The 25,068-nt window shown below is 38.0% G+C and overlaps 1 protein-coding gene across 2 annotated transcripts in view; it reads left to right on the top strand.

Moving 5' to 3' along the window:
- The window catches only part of CADM2 (cell adhesion molecule 2), a 664,728-nt gene that overhangs the window by 591,206 nt on the left and 48,454 nt on the right, over positions 1-25,068 (top strand). For both annotated transcript variants that reach the window (XM_062572942.1, XM_062572932.1), the window contains exon 7: positions 7,950-8,128. In XM_062572942.1, the coding sequence (XP_062428926.1) occupies positions 7,950-8,128 (179 nt within the window). The remainder of the gene's footprint in view (positions 1-7,949; positions 8,129-25,068) is intronic.

Genomic DNA, 25,068 nt, shown 5'->3' with positions numbered 1-25,068 from the left:
ATTGTGACCATGCAGAGGAACTCATAATAGAGGTCTCCTTCAGGCCTTATTAATAAACTGAGGAAAAGCAGTTAGTCTGCATTCTCTAAAGATATATGTCGTTCATAAGAGACCAGCATGTTATTTTTACAGCATGCAGTGGTAATTTCACTACAAGGTGAATTTAATATCTTTAAGAGAAAGAGGAGATTTTTCCGATGGAGAAAAGGAAAGCTGGCAAGATGTTGAGATAAAAATCTTAGAAGAGATGAATGAGATTAGGAGCAGCACTATTGAAACAGGCAAAATAAAATGTATAACCTGAATGATTACAGTATTTTCTTTGGAATACTATAATATGAGAACATTTTTAAGAAAATGCATTTTTAGATAAGTGTTTGCCTGACTGGGTTTACTGAGAGGTGCTTGGGGTGGTAAATGGAGTTAGCAGTTTGATTTCATATCTCACTGCATTTAATCTGAGTTGTCTATTTGCATGTTTTAGTACTGGGGGCATAAGAAATCAATTAAGTAAGTAACTGTATTATCAGATACTGCAGTGGTGGTTCCTGCGAATTTTGCTATATGACATGCATTGAGAAAATCTGCCAACTTGACCTTGGATTTGAGGCATATCACAATATCATGATGAAGCTTTTTCTGATGTTGACCCATCAGCCATGTTGTACATTTGTGCTCTCTCGGATTTTCCCATCTCCTTCAAAGCTGAATAGCCAGTTAGCATAACCACACTAACCCTGACAAAAAACCACTTCTCCAACAAACTTCTATTGACTATTGATAATAATATTCATAAACTGGGAAGGGATGTTAATGGCAACAAGAAGGGCTTCTACAAGCACGTAAGCAATAAAAGAAAAGCTAGGGAAAATGAACACCTGCTGCCAAATGGGGCAGGGGCCCTACTGACAAAGGGCGCAGGAAAGGCAGTGGTACTGAGTGGGTTCTTTGCTTCAGTCTTTATTGGCAAGACTGGCCTTCAGGAATCCCAGGCCCAGGGAAAGCAGGAGGACCTGAAGAACTACAGACCAGTCAGCCTCGTCTTGATCCCTGGGAAGGCAATAGAGCAACTAGTCCTGAATACCATTTCCAGACATGCGAAGGACAGAAAGGTGATCTGGAGCAATCAGAATAGATTTGCAAAGGGGAACACAGGCTTAACTGACTTGATGAGATGGCTGGCTTGGTGGAAAAGGGGACAGCAGTGGATTTTGTTTACCTTGATTTCAGTAAGGCTTTTGATGCTGTCTCCCACAAAATCTTCACAGACAAGCCCATGAAATACAGGCTATGTAGGTGGACAGTGAAGTGGATTGAACTGCCGTGCTCAGAGGGTTGTCATCAGCAGCACAAAATCCATCTGGAGATCAGTCACTAATGATGTCCGCCAGTGGTCGATACTGGGGCCAGTACTGTTTAACTGCTTCATTAATAAGCTGGATAATGGGACCAAATGCACCCTCAGCAAGTCTGCAGATGATGCAAAACTAGGAGGAGTGGCTGAGGGTATACACCCTGGTTTGTATACAGCTCTGCCATTTAGTGGGACCTTGACGGACTGGGGGAACCTCGAGAAGTTCAATAAAGGGAAGTGCAAAAAGTGCTGCACCTAGGAAGGAATAACCCCATGCACTAGTACAGGCTGGCAACTGACCCAGAGAAAGCCCTGAGAGTCCTGATGGACAAGTTGAACATAAGCTAGCAATGCCCCCATGCACTAAAGAAGGTCAATAGTATCCCAGCTGCATTAGGCAGAGCATCACAGGTAGCTGAGGGAGGTGATCCTCCTCCTCTCCTCAGCACCAGTGAGGCCAAAGCTGAAGTGCTGGGTCCAGTGCTGGGCTCCCCAGTACAAAAGAGACATGCACCTGCTGAAGCAAGTCCAATGAAGAGTCACAAAGATTCAGGATTTGAGTATCTGTCATATGAAGAGAAGCTGAGAGAGCTGGGATTGTCTAGCCTGGAGAAGAAAAGGCTCAAAGGGGAATCTTACCAATGTGTGTGAATACCTTATGTCTCCTAAGATGCTTAAGAAAGAAAAGTACAGACAAATATAACAGTTAATTCTAATGTTCAAAACTTCCTTCTTAAAAGAAAGGTACTTAAGACATTCTTGGCTAATTCTTTCAGGGAGAAAAACACCCTATGAAGGCTACTTTAGTTCAGAAAAACTTCCAAAATCCTGAAGAGTTCATGTCTCATAATATAAAAAACAGTTTCCCAAGCTTTTTATGAAAAGCTAGAGACTGCAGGTATTGGTGTTTTTTGATAGATGAAATGCTCCCAAGCTGGCTCATTCCATTATGACTCATCAGACTGAGACTTTATACAAACAAGAAGTCCCCTCAGGATTTAAACTTTCAACTTGATGATTAACTGAAGAATCTGAAAATCCACACTTTCAATACAGAGAGACATTATAAGGTAAAATCAATGAAACAACCATTCTCTTAGATGACTTTTAACGTTATCCCAAGATTTCAACAAAGCTTTGATAAATGTGGTAAAGCCTTTTCCATTACTCATTTTAGTGTTTTCACTAAAATATGGATTTCAGAGAAAACAAGTGTGCCCCTCTTTGGAGAACTAAAAGGCATTGTTCAGGAAAACAATGCTCAAAATAATGAAAAATAATTTATTTGTCCTGTTAGTGTTCCACAAATCCTTCTTCCATCTTTCTTATTCTTACCCACAATGACTGCGCAATCTTGACGGGATGCTTAGATACCCAGATGGATGAGTGTTAACATCCTCAGTGAGACTGATTATGTGGACAGCTGTCACTTTTTTTTTTTTCCTTTTTTTTTTTTCTTTTTTTTTACTACACTGAGTTTGTATCAAAATTAAGAGGATATCCTATGGTAGTGTTATAGGCCAGTAAGTTATCTTAGTTTACTAAGGCCTCAGTGAAACATGGCTTCTGCAAGACCTTTCTGTATGCAGAAATTGGAAAAGAGAAAAAAAAATGAAGAAGAATTTTCAAGTGTGAATGGATTCTTAAGTTCACTTAGTTCAGAAAGAAAATGTGATGCACTCAGTCTTACATATAAAGATATTGCCGTGAAGGAGAATTGTAAGCAAGGACTATAGCATCAGATTCCTGTGGTTTAGGGTGGAGAGAGAGATGGAGAGTTAACGAACTTATTTTAAGATACTGCTGTTTATCTTTTAAAGCACTAACTTGCCCAAAATACTAATATGGACTAAATCTCGTTGTCTTCTGTGTTACGTAAACACTTGTTTGAAAGTTAAGGCTCTTTTCCAATCAGATCTTTTGTTGTCTTTTTTAAAACTCATTCTTTTGAATGCATTCCAATTCATCCACAGCTTTCTCTCTGAATTATTTTGGAAGAAAAAGGCTTCTTAGCTTTAGGATTATAAAATAATTCCTCTTTATTTACAAATTCTTGTTAGCTCACTTGCAAGAAAACTCTCATTCCGCAGTATAAAGCCTGGATACCCCTGGAACATGACATCAGTTTTAGTATCTTCATTGCTATTCCAGTTCAGTTTGTCTGGAAAAGAACAGCAGAATCTCTTGCTTTTTATGTGAAGTTTTGAGAGTAACTTAAAGACAGTTAACACAATCTTTGATTTATACCAAAAATCAGGTCAGCTACTGAAAGCCTCTTGGCCTTTTTATTAAGATTAAACATGAATTGTATCAAGCCCACTTAGAGGTTCTTCAGAGCGATTATAGAGTTCAGGCTTCCTTTGGCGGGGAGGGAGCAGGGAGCAGAGTAGTAGTTGGTCGTGTTTAGGCCATTTTTGATTTGCTCGTGATTAGTATCTTTGGCTTCTTTCAGTGTAACGCAATCCTAATAGTGCCACTATGGGCATTTGCATGCAAAGCTGAATTGGTAAAAGCAGTGCTCACTAGGCAAAGAAATAGCATGGACTGTGATTTACAATACATTTGAAATGTCTCTTTGCAAGAATTTCTTCAATACAGCATCCTTTCATCCTCTTCTTCTTTGTTTTTTTAAATGGGGTGACACTGGGAGCATATTAAGTGAACCAGAAGCAGAGCTTTGTTTAGGGGAAGAAAACAGGATCTTGGTGCTTCAGCTCCACTACCACCCTCTGCCCCACAGAAGGTCTCTGTGGTAGAGCAGCTCAATTCCACATGTGCACATGCACAGGGCAGGGATTAAACTGAAGCTATAGAAAAGCACCACTCCCCCAAGATGGTGATAGGGAGAAAGGGAGCACAGATTTCCCTTTGGAAGACCTAATTGGTACTAGCCCACAGCATGCTCCTGCTATGAGAGAGCAAGTCAGCGAGCTAGTTTGTGCCATGAAATGCGTGAAGGTGGTATTGTACAATCGCATTAGTGGCCACAGTGCTCATTCCAACTTTATAGCTATTGTGCTGCAAGAAATAAGTTTTTCAGGAGTGTCTGACCAAATAGAAATTAAACTGGTAAGTGTGATTCAACTTGGAGTAAGTACAGGTGCAAGGCACAGAGATACCCTGTTAATTCCAGTGCACATAGTGAGGTACAGTGTCATGCCAGTTCTCTGATATATTGAAAAAGCTCAAATCTTGTGACATATCCAGTATTAAAAGTGTATATGTTTGTCTGATATTTTAGAATATCAAAACTAAATATACCAAAATTAAGCTAGAGCCCTTTCAAAATGTTGTGTAAGAGAATAAACCACTGTCTATATATGCACTCGTAAACATTATCAGCAGGATAAAGTATAGGGAATTTATAGGTCTACATGCTTTATGTCAGAGAAGAAAAGCTTCCCATCAGCATTCCAGCTGCATCCATACTTTTCACAATAAAGATACAAAAGTAATTATCAGGAAGTAGCTAACATGCTCTAAATTTAATCTGCTCTTTTTTTGTGAGAATTTGTTTTCTGTCAATAATCTCAGAAAGTTTCATATTCAAACCAACAAATATATATAGATAGGTAGATAGCCACCTTCTAAGTACAAGGATATCATAATTTATAGTAAGGTTATAATATGCAGAACTGTTACTTACTGTATCCTGCAATATTCATTGCATCTACTAGGAAATCGGTGTAAGACACAACATAATGAATATGTTTTTGTACAGTACCTAGTGACCTTATAGGATTCATTGCCACAGGGGGCTGAGTTGACAGAGAGTATTAGCAGACTCAAAAAGAAATTAGAGAAATTCATGGGCAAAGGGTCTAAATATGAAATAGACACTAAAAAGAACAAGAGAGATACCCTCTAAAATCCCTAATAGGGCAGTTTTTGAGAGCAAAGTACAGGGGGAATGGACCACAGAAAACTGCCGTGCTCACATGCTTTCCCTAAACAGCTGCTCCAGATGTTACTGTCAGCAGCAGCGTGCTGGCCTGGATGCTGGAGCATGTCTCATGTTCTTAACTCACTTCTGCCTAACTAATGAATTGTTTAGACCAGACTGTCTCAAAGCTTCCCAGCAGTGCAAGCAAAATTTAATTTTGTCTGTGACAGAATTGCTGCTTTAGGCACCATCCTCCCTGAAAATGGTGAGATGGAGTGAGAGCTGTGCCCAGCCACCGCGATGTGTTGACCGTGGGCCAGCAGTCCAGGAATTGCTCCTGTGCTGCCACTAAGCCAGCTCAGACTGGCTTAATATTAGCAGTTAATTAACAGATTCCCTGACACTGCTCTGACACCCAGAGTATGTGCCTCTCCTCTCTAAACCATGATTTTTCTGCCACCATCAGTTTGCAGCCATAGCTAACTACTCTGCATATGATTTCAGTTGATATACTAAGATGCAGTAAAGCTCCCTGAATGATTTATATCAAAGCCTCCATTTCATAGTTATTTGTTATCCTATGGGTTTTCCTCTGGAATATGCCATCTAATTTCAGTGAAATATAAGTTCCATAAATTATTGTTCTATGGAAGTTGCTTTAGCGTACCGTTTATAAAGGTAATGGTTTACCTTCTAGCAGAAGCATTTCAGAGTTTCAGCTCTGGGATTCACAGTAAACTAGCAAAATTGGAAACAAGGAGGAGTGTGCTAGAAAACTGAACACATTCACCTTAACAAATCAAAGGAAATCACATCTTGATGTTGTGACCTGTGTAAGGCATTTTTTCTAATACATACTGGAGCAATATGGACATCTAGATGAAAGAACAACAATCTCAATTTTCCCTGTTTAGATTAGGCAGAAAGGAAGTGCGTAGGTGTGTGTATGCGTGTGTGTGTATATTTAGGCCCCTGCTCCTGAATGTGTACTTAGGAAGTGTATTGTGACATGTTCACTGTTAGGTGTAAATAAGGCCCAATACACTCTGTTTTTAATATTGGCTTAAAAATGTGTGAATATTAGGGGAATTTCCTGAGTATATGACATTCTGAAAAATCATCGCCTCAGAGAAAAGCCAATCTAGGTAGCAACTTTAACACTGATTTATCAAGGTGCCTTCCAAGCATTGCTAAAACATACATAAATCTCTGGTACTTTTTAGAGAAACATATGGTCTCTTACTAAATAAGCAGCATAAATAAGAGAATTTCCAAAAAAATCACTTTGTTTAGATGGACCCTATGAGCTTAAAATCATGTTATTGTAGTTGTTCGGACTATATTTTTCTGTGCAATAGGCCGTAATTTAGCAAAATATTGCTGTTCTGATATTTAGATTTAATTCTTATTCCTAAAGTTCATTTTATTGAATAGTCTTTGAGCACCTGCTTAAGTTGATAAAATTAAATATTTCTTGAGTCAGACTAGTGACTAATTTGGCATCTGCTGATTTCATAACGGCTTTTTATATTTTGTTTAATTACTTATTCGTACAACCACATACTTTGCCTAATGTTCTCCTACCAAAAAAGTACAAATCTAGAATTGCTGTTGACTGCAATTAGTGACATAAATCTGTTCATGCGATATTCAGGATTCAGTAACTCAACTTTTCATTTGTAACCATGAACCTATCTTTTTGGTGATTTCCCTCATCTGAATTTAAAAGTAGATCTTGTAACATGTAAGTAAAGACTGCATGCAAGTAATAAATGCTTCCTGTTGTCTGTTAGACAAAGTCCATGAACTTTGAAGCTTCTTGAGCATCTTTAGGAAAGAGTCAACTATCAGTTGCCTGTGGGAAAATACAAGGGTATCTACAAGACAGTGGGTTCCCTTGTCCTTAACTTGGCTAGGAGGTTATCACTGTCAGTGCTTTCCCTTTGGTCTGTCTGATGTTAGTTTATGATGTACAAGAGGAAAGGTTTCACAAAATGAAAATCCAGGATTTTGAGTCAAATCCTCTATTGCTTGCGGTAACACATGTAACAAGCAATTATTTGGGGAAGGAGGAAGAAAGGGTGGAGAAAGGAATAGGCTGTGACACAATGCAGCAGCAGAAACAAATTTAGACCGTATGTAAGATGTGCTGCTTTGAAATTGATATGCCTGGTTTGGGAAGCACACACAGCACACGCACGGGCACTTTGGTGAATATGAATAGCCTTAATAATTTCGGAATCCATGTACAAACCACTTGCAATCTACTTCAGCCTGCATGATTTCTGATGCCTGCCTACCACACAGGATTGTGATGCTCCTCACACAAACAAAAGCTGTTTCCACCTAGCTTGCTGAATGTCCTGTCAAACAGCTTGTCAAACTTCATACCCTTAAGCCTCACTAAAACCTACTTTTAGTTTGAGGAAGACCTCGGCTTATTCTGTCATTCTATACCATTCTGTTTCCTTTTCTGCTTCTCTTCGTTTCCCTGCTTGTTTCTTTACTTTCTTTAACAGTTCTCATCTGATACTGGGTGGTGAGGTTGTAATAGTACTAGTTCATTATAACCAGTAACTCAGATGATCAATGAGTATTCTTTGATGGCAGAATATTATTCATAAGTTTCCAGTGTTGCAGCTTCTAATGTATAGGTTGCAGTACATTCATGTCCCATGAATCTGACTAAGTGCTTTGCTTTGCATCCGGCAGGCCAGAACCAGTACTGTGGACAAAGGACGGTGGCGAGCTGCCAGATCCAGAAAGAATGGTTGTCAATGGCAGGGTTCTAAGCATCAGTTTCCTTAACAAAACGGACAATGGCACTTATCGATGTGAAGCAAAAAATCCTATTGGCCGAAACAGCACAGAATATGTCCTGATAGTACATGGTGAGTACTTTCTCTTTAATTTTTTGTTGCATGATATGCATATGTAGCATTTCAAGCAAATACAAGCCATTGTTTATGTTCAAGTGGAAGAATAGCCGGAAAAAACTGAAAGTATAATTGCGCTTTTATTGAAGCTATCATCTACTTAAACATCTTGTTATGGGGAATATGTTTACTTCCTTTTATTGGCATGCATATCTTCATACATTTTTTACAAAATATATTCTCTTAGGTTGTGAACTTCTTGCTAAGTAAGCACCTGGAAAAAATATACCTTCGCAGTATATTCTGTACTGTTTTATAAATAATTGCCTTAGGCAGGTACAGCACAGATATAGCTGGTTACAAAAGGATGCATGAAGGGAAATAGCAAAACACCTTTTTTGAGGCTTTTTGTTTTGTTTTTTATAGACTGCTAACTACAGAATATTAAGTACTTTTTTTCAAACGAGTTAGAACTTGCTATTGAATAATTGCAGCTTATATAAGTTAGCTGATGATCATAAAGATGCCTTGAAATATCTGGTCTAATGCTTCAATCAATCATCAAAAATATGTAGTGACCTAAATTCATAAATGGAAAAACAGGAAGGTTCACACTGAATTACAATTGATTTGTTCTACTTAATTAATTAGGTAACAAGATACGTCACATTAAAAGAGTGAGGGCTTTTATGTTAATGAAATAGTTTGATATAACTCAGATATAGGAGAAACCATAATACAAAATCAGACTTTGCCTTAACCAAAGCATTGCAATATGGATCTAGTAGTCTCAAAATAAAGTCTTCTCTTACCACAGAAGTGGATGTGATAATCCCTGAAGTTCTATAGTTTGAATTTGAACCTGGGAGAATTTAGGAAAACTTCATTGTGCTCCTATCCAAATATGTTTCTTTCTAGCTTTTGTACAAATGCAATATTTTATAACTCTGACAGAATAAAATGAAACAACCTAATACAAACCGTAGTCTGTATATAGAAATGGAAAGTATGTAGATTGTATTCTGCTCATAATGAATTGAAGTTTAACAAATATATGTTTCTTTGGTGTTTACAAGCTCTTGGCAGTATTTTTCTCTAAAGATTTAACCTACCTTTAAGATTTGGCAGCTAACATCTAAGAAATGCTACTTTCAGCTTTCAGTAATTAGTTGTGTTTTGGTGCTATTGTTGAACTGTAATTTATCAAAAGAACCCCATAGATTACTTTTCATTCTCTTAAAGTTCACCATTAGTTTACATAGGATTAGTGGCACAAGTAATGAGGAGGTCTTTGCAGGAGGAACATGGAGCCTGTACTGCTGTGTGAGTATTTCTATATTTAAGACAAATACAAAAGCTAAACCCCCTAACCTCTACTTACATTGATTAGTATAAAAAAGAGAAAAAGAAAAAAATGCTTTTAAATCCCAGAGACAGCGTTGCATTGGTTGTTGGCTGCATGCACAAAAGGCGCCTCTCTTGATGAAGTAATGGTTTTCCATGCTTACCAAATGTTGATATTTCAGTGTTTTGTGTCTTCTGCCCAATTTATTTATGTGATAATTTTTGAAAACCTAGCCTTTTATAATGGTGAATTTTCCGTTAGTGGTGACCTTACAATATGCCCCTACCAAAGAATTTTTCATGATCTGCTATGTGTCTTTCACTTAGTAGCGTGTCCCCTGTTGATCTGATTATCTTGCAACAGCTTCATAGCAGTCTGTAAAATCACTCATTATCAAAAAGCCATTCTGCTCTGTGTGGCAGCACATTAAGCATGTTATCAGGTTTAGCTTGAACATTGCTGACCTTTTCTGTTGTGAATACTGGAGCTTTTCCTAATTGCATTTCTGCAATTCTAGTCTTAGAACTACAGAAGATAAATGTCAGGTGCTTCCTACATTTTCATAACAATGAGCATGACAAAATATGTGATGATGTTTAGTGCTTAATAACTAACTGCATTTAAGAATTATTAAGTTTTTTAAGTATAGAAAAGATTGACAAAGTTATTTTATCAAGTGTAACACAATCAGTTGTGTAGATCAATTTAGGCAGTGTCTTATCCCTTCTGTAGTTCATTGCATTCACATATATCTCTAGTGAAACATAATTCTCCAAAAATAGTGAAAATAGTGCATTATTATCACTCTTTCTCTCTCTCTCTCTCTTTTTTTTTTTTTTTTTTTTTTTTTTTTTTGCTAGCAAAACTACTTTTCACCATTTCCTGAAGATGCATTCCTTCATTTAATAGAAGACACATTTTTTCTGTATCTTCCTAAATGTATCTGGGAGCATTGCTTGACTTATCCTTTCCCCTGTGTCTAATGTGTTGAGATTATTTTATTGACCTTTACAACAGCTGATATATCCTGTAAGCCTACCTTTTTGCTTTCACTCTTAGATTTCCAGAACAGGCATGTACCAGATTTAACGTAAGGGGAGACACATTCATAAAGGTGTGGGAGAAGAGAGGGGAGAACTGTCCATGAGGAAGCCTTTACAGAGATTCCTTTGAGTTGCAGGTCAAGGAAATTAGGTCTAGGAAAGGTGAACTAACAAATCTATATGGAGTGAGAAATAAGTGTCCTGACTGCTAGTAGCCACTGCCCTTAACTAAGTCTCTGGAAGTTCAGCTCCACAACTGTCAAACAAATAATAATTCTTCCAGAAAGCTCCTGTGCACCAAGAAGCTGTAGTGATGGAGAGAAAGAACAGTAATCACATGCCCAGGTTTAGAAAGAGTCTATGACTATATCACTTTTTTCCAGGTAAACTTATGTGGGAAGGCAAGGGATATCAGTGGAAGGAACCTGCTGTCTGCACAGGCAAGGGAGTGCAATTCAGTTCACAACTTTTCTTTTTTTATTCGTATCGAGATTTCCTCTACATTTTTCTCTTCCCCCTTCAGCAGATTTTTCCATTGTACAAGATCCCCCCCCCTGCTTTTATTCCTTTTTTTTTTCCTGTGAAAACCCTCTCAGTGGGACACAATCTATTAATTTCCTCAATATCCAAAGTTACCTTCCTAAAGAGATTAAGAGAGCTTTAGCATAGAGAGAGGCATGCCTAAAAATGAAAAGATGTAGTTTATCATAATTAGAGATTAAGAGTAAGTGAAGTATTCATACAAATTAATTACACAAACAAAGCAAGGAGTATCTAGTGCCTTTAACTGGGCCAACCTAGACATAAGATTATACAGAAAAATGGTAATTTTTTTCCACTTTAAGTGAAGATGAGGTAATAGTATTTTGATGTTAGGTGATGGCAGTTGAAATAGATATAGCTATAAGCAGATGAATGGCAATCTGTCTAATATAATTAGTATTTGATAACATAAAAAGTCTTTTTAGATTTGTAGTGTAATTAAAGAAATTTGACTTCAGAGAAAGTGAATATATTTAAATTAAAAAAAAGGCATTGGCTATTAAATGTGCTCGTGCTGCTTTGCTGCTATCAATACAGCTGCTACTTTCATTTTCCTTAGCATTTATTATTAATAATAAATGTCAAGAGAACATTTGATGAAGCAGGAAGGTGGGCACAAAGTCAGAGTTTATAGGCAGCAGTACAAAGGCAAGATATGTAGTTTGCTCAAACATTTGTCTCATGCAGTAATGAAGACACAAGCTTTAATGCTTGTAGCTGTTGTCATTTCTGTATTCTAATTGGTGAGCTCAGTGCTTTAGAAGTGCATATCCCGCTAGATATATTATACCCTTTCTTTGGTAATGAGCTCCAGGCAATTTTCACTCTCTTTCAATTTATTAAGAATTTTTGTTTACCTTTGTCCAAATACTAGTCATTAATCATCAGTAAACAGAACTTACTGTCAAATTCATGATGCTCAACCTGAGAACATAGATTCTACTTGCAAAGCTTAGGTAATAACTACATTGATTTAAGCTGGAGTTGAGAAAGAAGCTGGTCCATCATAATCAAACTAAAGACACAGCTGTTATCTCTGTAGCTGTAGTTCATAACCTCTGGCTGTCACCGATGAAAACTTAGTTCATCATCATGTTCCATGGGTGACAGAAGTCCATAGAGTGGGAGATCCTCTTCTAAATAGAAGCAGCAGCATTTGATAATTTGCAGACTTATTTGAAATAAAGTAATCTTGGTGAAATACATGGTAATTTAAAGCCTTTTTCAATTTTTTGAAATATTTGCCATTTTAAAGCCATGCATTCAATTAATTGAAATAGAGCTATAATGTGTCATGTATCAATTATCTACTATAACAATATGGAAAATAACATGAATTGGCTACTGTTTGTGGTCAAGGCAGTTCTTACTGCCAGGATTGTTTATACAGTAGGAAGAGATTCAGGCAGTAATTCAATATCTCTGGAGAATAAAAGATAGTTTAACAACTTCTCTTTATGTCAGCCTCTGAAATATTTTGTATTTTCCTTGGCCAGACTATTTTTTTGCAAAAAAAAAAAAAAAAAAAAAAAAAAAGGCAAAAAAAAAGCTACTGAATGACTGGTTATATCCTCATTAATATTTTGAAATGTAATTTTAAATATAAGATCCCCTGCAATGTATCAGAGCAAAAGTCCCACTGAGACTTCTGAGGCTTGCTTTTGGACCATGATGTATCTATCTTCCATGTCCTTGTGCAGTCCCTTTTCAAAAATATTTATCGTCTTAGCTTTCAAAGTAACCTGTGGCAACAAGTTTCTGAATTGAATTATGTGCTCTGAGGAAAAAGTATTCTCCTTTGCTTGTTTAAACCTACTGCCTGATCTTTTCACTTATCACCTTTCCAATCCATATGGCCTCTCTGCTGTTCATGCTGTAACTATTGAAAATCCCACTGTGGTGACTGTTCAGTTCTACATTCTGATGGCGTTCTTTCATTCCTCTCACTGTCACTTCTTTCAAATCCCAGTACATCTCCTGTTACAGATTCTCTCACTTAGGCCACTGGCATGTAGCCTGTGCTACATCCCAGAGCTGGTCTTATCACTCTGATGTTCTCATCTCCACCTTTATTTTGCCATTTTCCCATCTGACCACTGCACTGTAGTTAGTCACTTGTATTTTCGTGCTGTTCCCCTTCACTAGATTCTTAAGTCCCACCTTGCCGTCACACTGACATTTCTCACTAATTATCATGATCTTACACTCTTTTTGCGTTTCCTAGATTCCAATCCCTTCTATCCATTGACTCTCCTTCTTTCATGAGCTCTTTTTCATCTTTTTCCTCATTACTGTTCTACTTGTAATTCTCTGCAATTGACTGTTCTCAGTATCTGAAACAGTTCTAGGCCCAGTTTGCATCAGACATCATAACTTTTTAACTCCTACCTCCAAATACATTTATACAGGGTCACCTTCTGTGATCAGTCATAATTTTGGCACCGCGTACTTCCTCTTATGTTCTGTTTTCTTTTTAAATTAGTAGAAACTCTGTGAAATCCAAGATACATCTAAAATCAAGCAACCCCCTTACCATTATCTGCTGTAAGCTCCTTTATTTTTGCGATTCATTTTTTGCCCATTATCATACTTTTAATTGTATTTAATTTATATTGTGAGGTCTTCATAGGAGCCCCTCTCATTCCCTTATTTCTGTAACTCAGTTTCACATGTCTCTCACACAATGACAGTAAACATCAAAAAGAAGCGTGATTTGAAAGAAAACTGAAAAGGTGTGATTTTTGCCTATTCTTTGGAAACTGAGCTTATTGGGTGGGCAACAGACCTCCAGGTTTGTCGGTATTTTCATTTTAGGCCTCTAATAAATCTGTGCACTTTTTTTGGACACCTTTTCCTTATGAACGTTTCCTCAAAGCCGCAGACAAAATATCACTGCAATGAAGCAGGAGGAGGCAAGAAGGAAACAAAGGAATGAGAGACATCCATATGGAGCAGCAGGCTCAGCAGTAATCTAGTTGCCCTCTGTTTTGGTGTTCAGTAAGATCTTTAAGTTTAAGAGAGTTTCTAAAGTTGCCTACATTATAGTTCCTGAGATGAAACACCTCATTTACAGACATGTATCAGAAATGAGCGTTTCCTTGCCTATGGGAAAATGCTACCCTTTGACTGAACAAAGCTTGGGCTTCTGAAAAGAGAGCTAGAACTGAGCAGATCAGTGACATTATGGAACAATAATAACCTCTCTGTAAAGCCACAATAGAGGGTATTTTTCGTATAAAACCAACTTTGCTCCCACAGCAATCAAAATACATCATGAATATGAGGCTTGGAAGTCTCTGTAGGTCTTTATTTGAAATTCTATATGTGTGTATATGTATCCTTTTTAGTTTTGAGATTTTTTAAATTACATTTGAATTAAAGGAGAGGTCTCAGTTACGACTCCTTAAAACAGAGGTAAAAAGAAAAGTGTCTCTTATTCCCATCTCATAAAAAGTGAAAAATAAAGAAAAAGAAGATACAGAATACAACTCACTGACAGAGGAATCTAAGCTTTCAGCTTTCAGCTGATAAATAAATGCTTTTGAAGAATTTCCACTTCCCAAAAATGTGAAGACAAGATTCCTTTGCAGCCTGGATTGATCCTACCTTCCCCTACATGAACACACACTCGTCTGTGCATGCACATGCACACACACACAGATGTGTAGTAACTCTACCAGGAATAAAGACTTTTTTTTCATCTTCACATTTTTTGACACCCACAGCAGTAGGACAGTTTTCTTGCAAAGGCTGAGCCACTGAAGTGCGAGGTTTCACTACTGCAGGCCAAAGAAAATAACTCACTAAACCCTGCATTAAAGGGTGGCATTTATTAACACAAACTGAAGTTTATATGCATTTTTTCTACAAGGCTAACCTTTCAAATTGTGTTTAAAGGTCTTGAATTTGCATATACGTCAACATACTAAAATGACAGCAGAATATTAAGTCATTATCACAATATTAAAGTGCACTTCTCCAGAAAACCCTAGATTACGCTAAGCAGGTAGCCCAAACCTTAAAATAGAGTTTTGTGTGAATGCTACACAATCAGATGAATTAAGAAATCATTCTGTAATACAGTTGGTATTATTGGACTAAAGAAGAATAATGTTTAGTTGATGCTTTTAAATATGAGAAGTCTGTTGAGATACCTTTGGTGGAATTGTTGGCTTAATTTTATGTCCAGCTATTATATCCAAACACTACAAAAGCAACTACTTTAAAATTACATTCTGTTGATAAATACTCACACAGTAAGGTCTACAGTTGAGCTGTATGAACTGATATTTCTTTATTTAGAGCAACTTTAGAAAAACAAAATACATTTTTTTTTTCAGATGAGCTCAAAGTTATTTTCTAAAGGTCAAGGAAATAACATTCCAAACCCCAATAAGCCTTTTGGTGGATCTTTTTAACACTTCTATGTTTTTATGTTAGAATATATATTTATTGAAAGATAGCTTTTAAAACAAATGCTATTATTAGATAATATCCAAAAGAAAAATATTTTTTTGGTTTTGTTTTGTTTTGTTTTGTTTTGTTTTTCCAAACTGGAGTACTACTGAAATTAATTAATTCACAGAATATATCATAGGATCAGTAAGGTTGGAAGGGACCTCTGGAGATCATCTAGTCCAACCTCCCTGCTCAAGCATGGTCACCTAGAGCATAGTAGACAGGGTTGCATCCAGGAGGGCCTTGAAGATCTCCAGAGAAGGAGACTCCACAGCCTCTCCAGGCAACCTGGTCCAGTGCTCTGTCACTTGCACAGTGAAGAAATTCCCCCTTCCATTCAGACGGAACTTCCTGTGGTTCAGTTTCTGCCCATTGCCTCTTGTCCTGTCACAGGAGACAACTGAAAAGAGTTTGTCCCCATCCCCTTGACACCCTCCCTTCAGATACTTCTACACATTGATAAGATCCCCCCCCCCTCAGTCTTCTCTTTCCAAGGCTCAACAGGCCCAGCTCTCGCAGCCGTTCCTCATAGGGCAGATGCTCCAGACCTCTGATCATCTTCGTGGCCCTACGCTGGATCTCTCCAGTAACTCCATGTCTCTCTTGTCCTGGGCAGCCCAGAACTGGACACAGTACTCGAGATGAGGCCTCCCCAGGGCTGAATCACTTCCCTCGACCTGCTAGCAACACTCTTCCTAATGCAGCCCAGGAGACCATTGGCCTTCTTGGCCACAAGGGCACATTGCTGGCTCATGGTCAACCTGTCATCCACCTGCACTCCAAGGTCCTTCTCTGCAGAGCTGCTCTCCAGCAGATCAGCCCCCAGCTTGTACTGGTGCATAGGGTTATTTCTCCATAGGTGCAGGACTCTGCGCTTGCCCTTGTTGAACCTCAGGAGGTTCCTCTCTGCCCAGCTCTCCAGCCTGTCCAGGTCTCTGAATGGCAGCACAGCCCTCAGGTATGTCAGCCACTCCTCCCAGCTTGGTATCATCAGTAGACTTGCTGAGGAGGCACTCTGTCCCCTCATCCAGGTCATTGATGAAGAAGTTAAACAGGATGGGAGCCAGTACTGAGCCCTGGGGGACGCCACTAGCCACAGGCCTCCAACTGGACCCCACGGCACTGATGACGACCCCCTGAGCTCTGCCTTTCAGCCAGTTCTCAGTCCACCTCACTGTCCTCTTGTCTAACCCACACTTCCTGAGCTTCTCTAGGAGGATGTTCTGGGAGACAGTGTCAAAAGCCTTGCTCAAGTCAGGGTACACAACGTCCACCGCTCTCCCCTCCTCTACCCAGCAAGTCATTCCATCCTAAAAGGCTATCAGATTGGTGTGGCAGGATTTCCCCTTGGTGAATCCATGCTGGCTACTCCTGATCACCTTCTTCTCCTCCATATGTCTGGAGATAACATGCAGAAGGAGCTGTTCCATCACCTTTCCAGGGATGGAGGTGAGGCTGACTGGCCCATAGTTGCCTGGGTCCTCCTTCTTGCCCTTCTTGAAGACTGGAGTGATACTGGCTTTCTTCCAGTCCTCAGGCACCTCTCCAGTTCTCCAGGACCTTTCCAGGATGATGGAGAGCAGCCTGGCAACAACATCCGCCAGCTCCCTCAGTCCCCGTGGGTGCATCCTATCTGGGCCCATGGATTTGTGGATGTCTAGCCTGCCCAGAAGGTCTCTAATCCTATCCTCCTCAACCAAAGGAAAGTCTTCCCTTCTCCAGGCTTTCTCCCTCACATCCAGGCTCCAGGATTCTTGAGGGCTGTCCTTAGCAGTGAAGACTGAAGCAAAGAAGGCATTCGGTAATTCTGCCTTCTCTGTATCCCTTGTCACCAGGGCCCCCGCCCCCTTCAGTACCAGGCCCACATTTTCCCTAGTCCTCCTCTTGCTGCTGATGTATTTGAAGAAGCCCTTCCTGTTGTCCTTGACATCCCTTGCCAGAGTCAATTCCAGCTGGGCCTTAGCCTTCTTCGCAGGATCTCTACATACTCTGACTGCATTCTTATAATTCTCCCAAGTAGCCTGTCCCTCTTCTACAGTCTGTGTATTTTCTTCTTCTGTCTGAATTTGGCCAAGAGCTCCTTGCTCACCCATGCAGGTCTCCTGCCCCTTTTGCTGCACTTCTTACTCGTAGGGATGCACTGCTTTTGAGCCTGGAGGAAGTGATGTTTGAATACTAGCCAGCTCTCCTGGACCTCCCTTCCTTCTAGGGCCATAACCCATGAGACCTGACTTGAATCTGAATTTATCCTTTTTAAAATTTATTGTTTTTCCTGGTGGAGGCAGCAAAAGCTCTCTCCAGCTCCAGTTGTTAACTGTGGATTCTAACGTATATAAATCATTTATATTTGAACGTAAGTTAGCAAGGTACTTAATCTAAGAAAGCAGTAGCTTTGGGTAATGTCGTTAATAACACCCAACACTTGAAAATATTTAATTTTCTGTGTACATGTATAATTGACTAATGTGATAGTTCTTGATTTGGACTCCCTATGTGATTTCTGAAAAGGAAAAGATTACATGTTGGTTTTAAATTATAATGAGGCTTTCTCTCCATACACAGTAATTACATAAAATTAATATTTTGGATGTTTGTATATGGGAAGAGAATCTTCAATAGAGTACTTTTAAAACTAGATGTACTAGATATATTGCTGTTATTCTCAGTTGTTGACTCTCAGTGTGGTGTATTTCTAAAATAGTACTGTTTAGTTTATTATCATTCTAATTTGCTGTGGTAGCACAGGTTGCACTCTAAATTTTCTGGACTTCAGGCTTCTTTATTGCTTATCTCTAATATTCTTGAACTTTACCTCAATAAAGGTTTTCTGGGTGAGGGATTAGACTGTAAAATTTCATGTCTAGGAATACCATATGCAATCTGTATGTGTTAAAAATTGAATTTATTGGAGAGGGGAAGATAATGATTCATGAAGTAAATATGGCTATTACAGAATAATTGTACTTGAGACTGATGAAGAAGTTAAAGTCAAACAGTTGCTAATGATCTTTTATTTCCATCAAGATCATTTATTACTCACAAAAACAAAACATAAAAAAAATTATAGAAGTTACTTAGTAATTTTCTAAATTGAAACCCTTCCTGCACCATTAGGTGCTACTTAGAACGCAGATGAGGATCTCCTGTCTCTAACATTTTCATATAGTGCATCTTTAAATTAACTTTTTTACGAGAATAGGTTGTTCAGCTTTTGACTCAATTCACAAAAGCAAAATGATATGCTGTATAGTGATAATACTTACAACACCAGTTTATGATGCTAACCTGGTAATACATCAGTACGACGTTTTATTCCAACTGAGATTATGACATTTGGGAATGCTGCACAAATCATTGGTTATGAGCAATTGGAGATAGATAGTGTTTTAGGGAGATTGCATACTGCATCTTGAATCCAGAGGGATGAGGAAAGCTTCTGTAAAACTTACTTACTCACCTTTTTTAGAGAGCTTTGAGGAGTTTGGTATCTGAGGTGTTTGACCACATATGGAGATAATGCCGGAAAGAATAGGGGCTCAGAGAGACAAATACGCACTTTGGAATTTGCTCATCCTAAAACATTACTATTTCTAACATCCATAATTTGATCATTAATTGTAGTTTTTCTCTTTTTGCCATTAGTAATTTTAATACCTAATGACTTGTAAACTTTTTCTGAAGTTTATCTTAGCTTGCATTTGTATATTATATAAAGGCAAAAAAATTTCTGTTAATATTTCTGACTTAAACAATTTTTGTCTTCCTGATTTTCAGTATTCTTCCAACTAAAAAGCTGATAAAACTGACAAATTCAGTTTCTCTGAAAAAAATTTAAAACTCATTGTGTAACATCTTTCTTATCAGCATATACTCATTCTAAATTTGTGGTGGAGCCTAAAGCATCTTAACCTTATTTTCCCAAAAGGAAACCCTCTAACTTGTAATCACAAACTATTTTTTCTAGCTCTTCCTGCTTGAATTTTTGACCTAATAAAATTCTCTTTCCTTTGTAATTAAAGTCACTTTTTTTTTTTTTTTAATTGCTAAATCATATCATAGTCTTTCTGCACTGGATCTTCCTGTGTCCTATTATTCTGAATTGCTTTGACTTTGTCTCAAGGATTCACAACAATTTTCACAGCTTTCAGAAAAGCACATTGCATTGATCTTTCTGTATGACTCCCATGGGAAGAGGAAGAGACAGAAAAAGCTAGCCAGGAGGACAATAGTAAGGGTGTATGTCAAAGACCATCCTCAGGTTGTAGGAGAAGAAAATATTTCTTGCAAGCATGAATATGAATCAACCAAGGATGGTAATGTTGACTGGATCACACAGTACTATATGCAGATCTCCCGCAATATGCTAACGTCTTTCAAAAGACTGTGACTACTTCACTAACATATGAAAGCTTTAACACCCTTTGAGGAAGCTTACCAGGCAGGCGCTTGTGCCTCTGGACAGGTTTTCTGGTATCTACTAATACTATTGGATTTAATCTTGCTGTGTAAGGAGTTGTGTAATTTGTGAGATAAATGATCTGAACAGTTTTCAGTCACAATTACTTATTTTTATTAGGGAGCCTGCAGACAGAAGAACTAATGTTCTTATTTCTTTTTTTGTTATCTGCTTTGTGTTGTTATCCATATTTCCTTTTTTTCTGCTGGCATCTTCACAGCTTGTTTACTCACCAAGTACATACTTGAAGAAAAAAATTGCTCTTGCCTGGTAATTTTGTGCCTGCAAGAGGGTATAACTTTCAGTTGAAAATACCATATTCATTTTCACGGCAAGTGAAGAAGAAATGGAACCGAAGAATGGGAGAAGGACAAAAAAGTCTGTCAGGGAAAACTCTACAAGTGTGTTGACTGTTTTATTTTTTTAATTTTTTTCCAGGTATTACTGTGGAACATTATAGTAGTGAATTTGTTTTTCCCTCCTGTGGTTTCTGGTTTTTGTATTTTCTGCAGGTTTCCTAAGTCCTTGATCGGTAGGAGGCAGGGAGGCGATGAAGGAGGCTGACATATTGAAGGGCTAGTTTGCCACTTGATTGAGTGCTCTGGATGACTATCATCATTCCCCAGCTGAAGCTGAAATCTCATTGCAGTGCTTTGTATACCATGTTGTTTAAAAAAATTAGCAAATATGGCCAAGCTTTCCTCCTGACAGGTACTGTTGGTTAACTGTGATATTTGGTTGCTTAGTAGTAAAGTTACCTAATGTCTGCCTGCTTGAAGGAAAGCTGATAATTTTAGTAAAGTTACAGCCTTGACTGTATTGCATATGTCCCCTCATTCACAAGTGTGTGTTGTACAAAGCCAGAGTGGTGGTGTGGGATCAACTATGTATTTAAAACTCTTTTGAACAAAAAAAGGCAGAGCATAAAAAATTGACAGCTAATAGATAAGGCCTTGTTTTCTCAGGTAATGTATTCTGCTGAATATTTTTTGAGAATTAAGCTTATTTGTCAAAGACAGAGTAAGCTATGAAGAAGTGCAACAAACTGTATTTTAGGTTTCCAAGATGACATTAAATTGTCCAAGGTGATTTTCAGTGGAATACAACTATCCCACTGTGATAAAGCTTTTCAGATTAGTTTTGGACCCCTCTGATTTTATTTCAAATTAAAGTAATTCAAAATAACATTCTCTGTAATCTTTTTTTACTAACCTCAAAATTACTCTAGTGAGTTTTGAGTTGTTTAAGTAATTTCTGTGGTTTGTCCTGGATTTCTCTGAGAAATGGAAGCAGCAACTGCAATAAAATAGAGATCAGCAATCCGTTTACCTCCATTTAGTTTCAATACTTGTCTCCCCAAGAGGGAAATTTTAGAAAATTCTCCCTGGCCTCTTTCTTCTTCCTAGTGCAAGTCTGCTTTTTGAACTTTTTTACACAGAAAAAGTCAAGTGTCAGTCTGAAAAAGCTATCATCTTTGTTCAAGGCTGTTGATATCTGAATTTGTATTGTATGTTAGCTTTTCCTTACAGATTTTCAAGGGCCAGCTTCTAGGACTTTATTTCATTTAATTTTGAATAATTCTATTTTACAACTTGGAGATACGAGGAAATATGGCTTGTCTGTTTACTTAGAAAGAACAAAAATGAACATCACAGCTTTGATGTGATTTCTAAGCAGTGGCAATGGGCCTAGAATACTATATTAATAATGATAGAGTGCTGTGGTCTGGTACAAATGGCACTGACTATTCGTATAAGACATTTGGTGGCTTTTATGGTAACACATTGTCTTGAATATAGTGAAATTGGCACTAGAGGTATAAGGACAATTGCTTTTTTAAATACAATTTTAAGAGGTTTTGTTTTCTTTTGCTTTTTTCCTTTTTTTTTTTTTTTTTCTTCTTTAGTGGAGGATTAAAATGGGACTCAGGAGATCTGTTCTGAACTCCCCTGTCAGGCTCAGAGGTCTGTACAATACAAACCATTTCTGTTAATACTTCTCTGCTTCATTTTCCCAGCTGTGAAATGGGAATGAGGTTACTTCTTTTTTCCTAAAATTTGGTCTGTATAGTCTGCATATTGATGTAGTAGAACCTCGAGGCAGGGATTTATCCTTTACTGCATATAGATTGGTTAATGCAGAGTTCTGAAAAAAATCAAAATATGTATAACTCAAGCTACAAATATTTTTTAATAAGTAAAGCTCTTTCATTGTTTGAGACCATGGTTTCAAATGATGCTTTTAAACTGAACTTTTTATTTAAAATGTTGAATTACAAATTTTTTTTTAGCCTACTGCATGCTCTGTGAATTTTAACTTCAGTCATGTACATTTCAGTGATGTTCTCAGTGCAATATTTGTAACTACTTCAATTAGAAAAATGAAGTTTTATTCAAGATAAAATGACTCCTTTAAAGAAAGCAACAGGCATTATTAATATTGTTGCTATTAAATAGAATAGCTTTTTTCTTTTTAACTACTAGCAAAAAGTAAGGTAACTTTGGGAAAAAGTACTCTTAGAGTATAAATGTGGAGTAATCTAAGTGTTACATTCACATGGCTCCAAAACACAGAATACCAGTCTTGATTTATCATTAAGGTACATTTTATGCTAATAGCCATTAATAAAGTAAAACTTAGAGTATTTGAAAAAAGTTCGTTAGTATTACAGAATTTATCTACTCAAGAATTCAGAATTTTCCTTGAATTAAGATAATCTTCAATATCTAATCATCAGAGTAACTTATTATCCTTTCAAAATTATCCTTTTATGCTATTTGTATATCACCTGGTTTTATGCACAATTAGAAATTAAGAAATACTGAAGTACAACCCATTAGTTTTCTCTGACACAATATTGTAATTTATATGATCAACCCACCAAAACCGAACAGCAATAGCTGAATATATTATGAGATTCTGCATTATGTCACCTGCTATTCTGCTTCACTAAGAGCAAGAACTTTTTCAAGTGACCAAAGTGGTGGCAAATATGAGTCTGATGGACAGCAATACGGGAGTGTGTTCCAGCACCTAAGTGCCTTAATTGCAAATTTCCCTCTTCTTTTTTTTTTCTTTCGGGAAGCTACAGCTAGAGTGTTTTTGCTAATCACTAATTCAGTGGAGTGGTATGGGGAGCAAAATGATCCCTAAAGTAAGCACTGAGGGCTTCAAAGGTCAAACCTAGCATTTTAAAAGTTATCAGGCGCTAGTGTAATCCTTAAATGTTGATGTTGGATATTTCCCTGTGAAATGCTTGATTCAGTTTTCCTGTGGTCCCCATGTGCAGCTGCACCAGCTGTGCGTGCAACGAAGTACTCTAGCCTCCAGGTGACAAAGCCAGCTTTGTGGCAACATCTGTGCTGCGGGGAAAGGTCATGCTTTTCTAGCCAGACACAACTGAAAAATGCTTTTTTGTGTGTTTCCTGCTCCTGTTTGGCTTTCAGCAAGTACCCCTGGGCATTATAAAATGCACAGACCCAGTGCTCAGTAAATCCCTAGCTCTGGTGGGTGCAGTGGAGCAGTTTCAGCAGCAAAGGGGGCCAGCGCTCCCCACTCATCATGCTGTGCTCACTCGAGTGCTGGTGGAAGAGGGCAGAGGTGGTTTTATCTAAATGTACTGGGGAAAAGGATGTCCTGGGAGAACAGCTATCCTTCAACAAACTTCAGTGGTGTCCATATCTTCTTTTTATGTGAAGATGTTATGGCAGCTGTCCCCTACGAGCCATAGCCCAGCCATCGCCAGATGCCGGCAGTGGCCCTGGACCCAGCCGGGAGGGCAGTCCCTAGGCTTGGGGTCTGGCTCAGTGGGGCCCAGGGCTGGACAGGGCTGCAGCACAGTGGGGTGACAGGGGCTGAAAGCCCGGGCAGCCAAACCTGGGCCAGAAGGAGGTCCTGGAGCCAGTCACTGACAACTTGTCCTCCCTGCCTATTGCTGCACTGCTGTCACCTGCTAGAGAGCCACCGCTCCTTTCTCTCTGACAGCTTAAGTGTCTGTCCTGTGCTTGTCCTGGCTTTATAGATGGAAAATCATCCTGTCATATGCCTGTATTTTTTGTGAGTCCTCCTATTGCTGTGAGGTTCAAAATAAAAGAGATACTCGATATAGGAATTGTTTCAAAACAGGGGCAGTTAACTTTGTCATATTTAAATGTCAGATGATACGGCATAATTGGAAATATCTTCCTTCCTATTACACCTCCTTTTCTCTTATTCATCATATTTTTAATTTTATTTTAAGTTCTTCTGGTCAAAGCACGTATTACAAAACTTACTATAATGATTCTCACTTTAAATGGTGAGTGATTTTGGATGATATGCTGCTAGTCCTAAACACTTATATTTGGGCTAGAGATGCGAATTATTTATGTTTGCTGGTTTTACAGCAGAAGAAGGAGGCATTGCATTTTTTGTTTTAATTTTACAATACTTTTGTCCTGTTTCATTTGCTACTGAAATCTCCTGCTTTCAAATTAGGAAAAATGTCGTATTAAGCTTTCTAATAGAAGAGAGAGAAATAGTATTCTATCCAGTTCCTGACTTAAGAGAAATGAGAGCAAAATCCTAGCATCTCTAGCATTTGATTGTTTTCCTCTGTCCCAACCATGCTACCAAACTGTGTTTAATCAAACCTTAATGAGATGGCACATCTTCCATAATTTAATATCACCTAGATGCTCATGAAACATCTTGGAATCATAGGACTTTGTGAATCTATTTTATTTTCTTTCTAAATTGTCTAGCCATTTTAGCCCAAGTGTATGTCTGGTGTTACAAATTCATCTATGGTTAGTCTCTACTTCAGTTGTTTTAATGAGGGCTCTAGATCTACCTGAGGTTTCTGTTGAAAGATTTTGGATATTTTTTTCATGACAACTGATTTTCTAGCAAAAATGTCAAGCAAATAATTGCTGTTTCAGTTTCATAAATCTGAATCAGTTAAAAAAAAAAAAAAAAAAAAAAAAAGTGCTTTCGTGTCCATGAGGCTTCTAACAGCTAAGGAGCTATTGGCACACAATATTGAAGCCGAATGATCTCTTTGTTCAATCCCAGTTTCTGGGAACAAGACTAAATGCAGCTCCCTTTGAATTTAAAACCTTGCTAAATTATT

Source organism: Rhea pennata, chromosome 1 (assembly GCF_028389875.1).
Source record: "Rhea pennata isolate bPtePen1 chromosome 1, bPtePen1.pri, whole genome shotgun sequence".
Classification (NCBI taxonomy): domain Eukaryota; kingdom Metazoa; phylum Chordata; class Aves; order Rheiformes; family Rheidae; genus Rhea; species Rhea pennata.
This window is presented reverse-complemented; position numbering and strand designations above follow the sequence as displayed.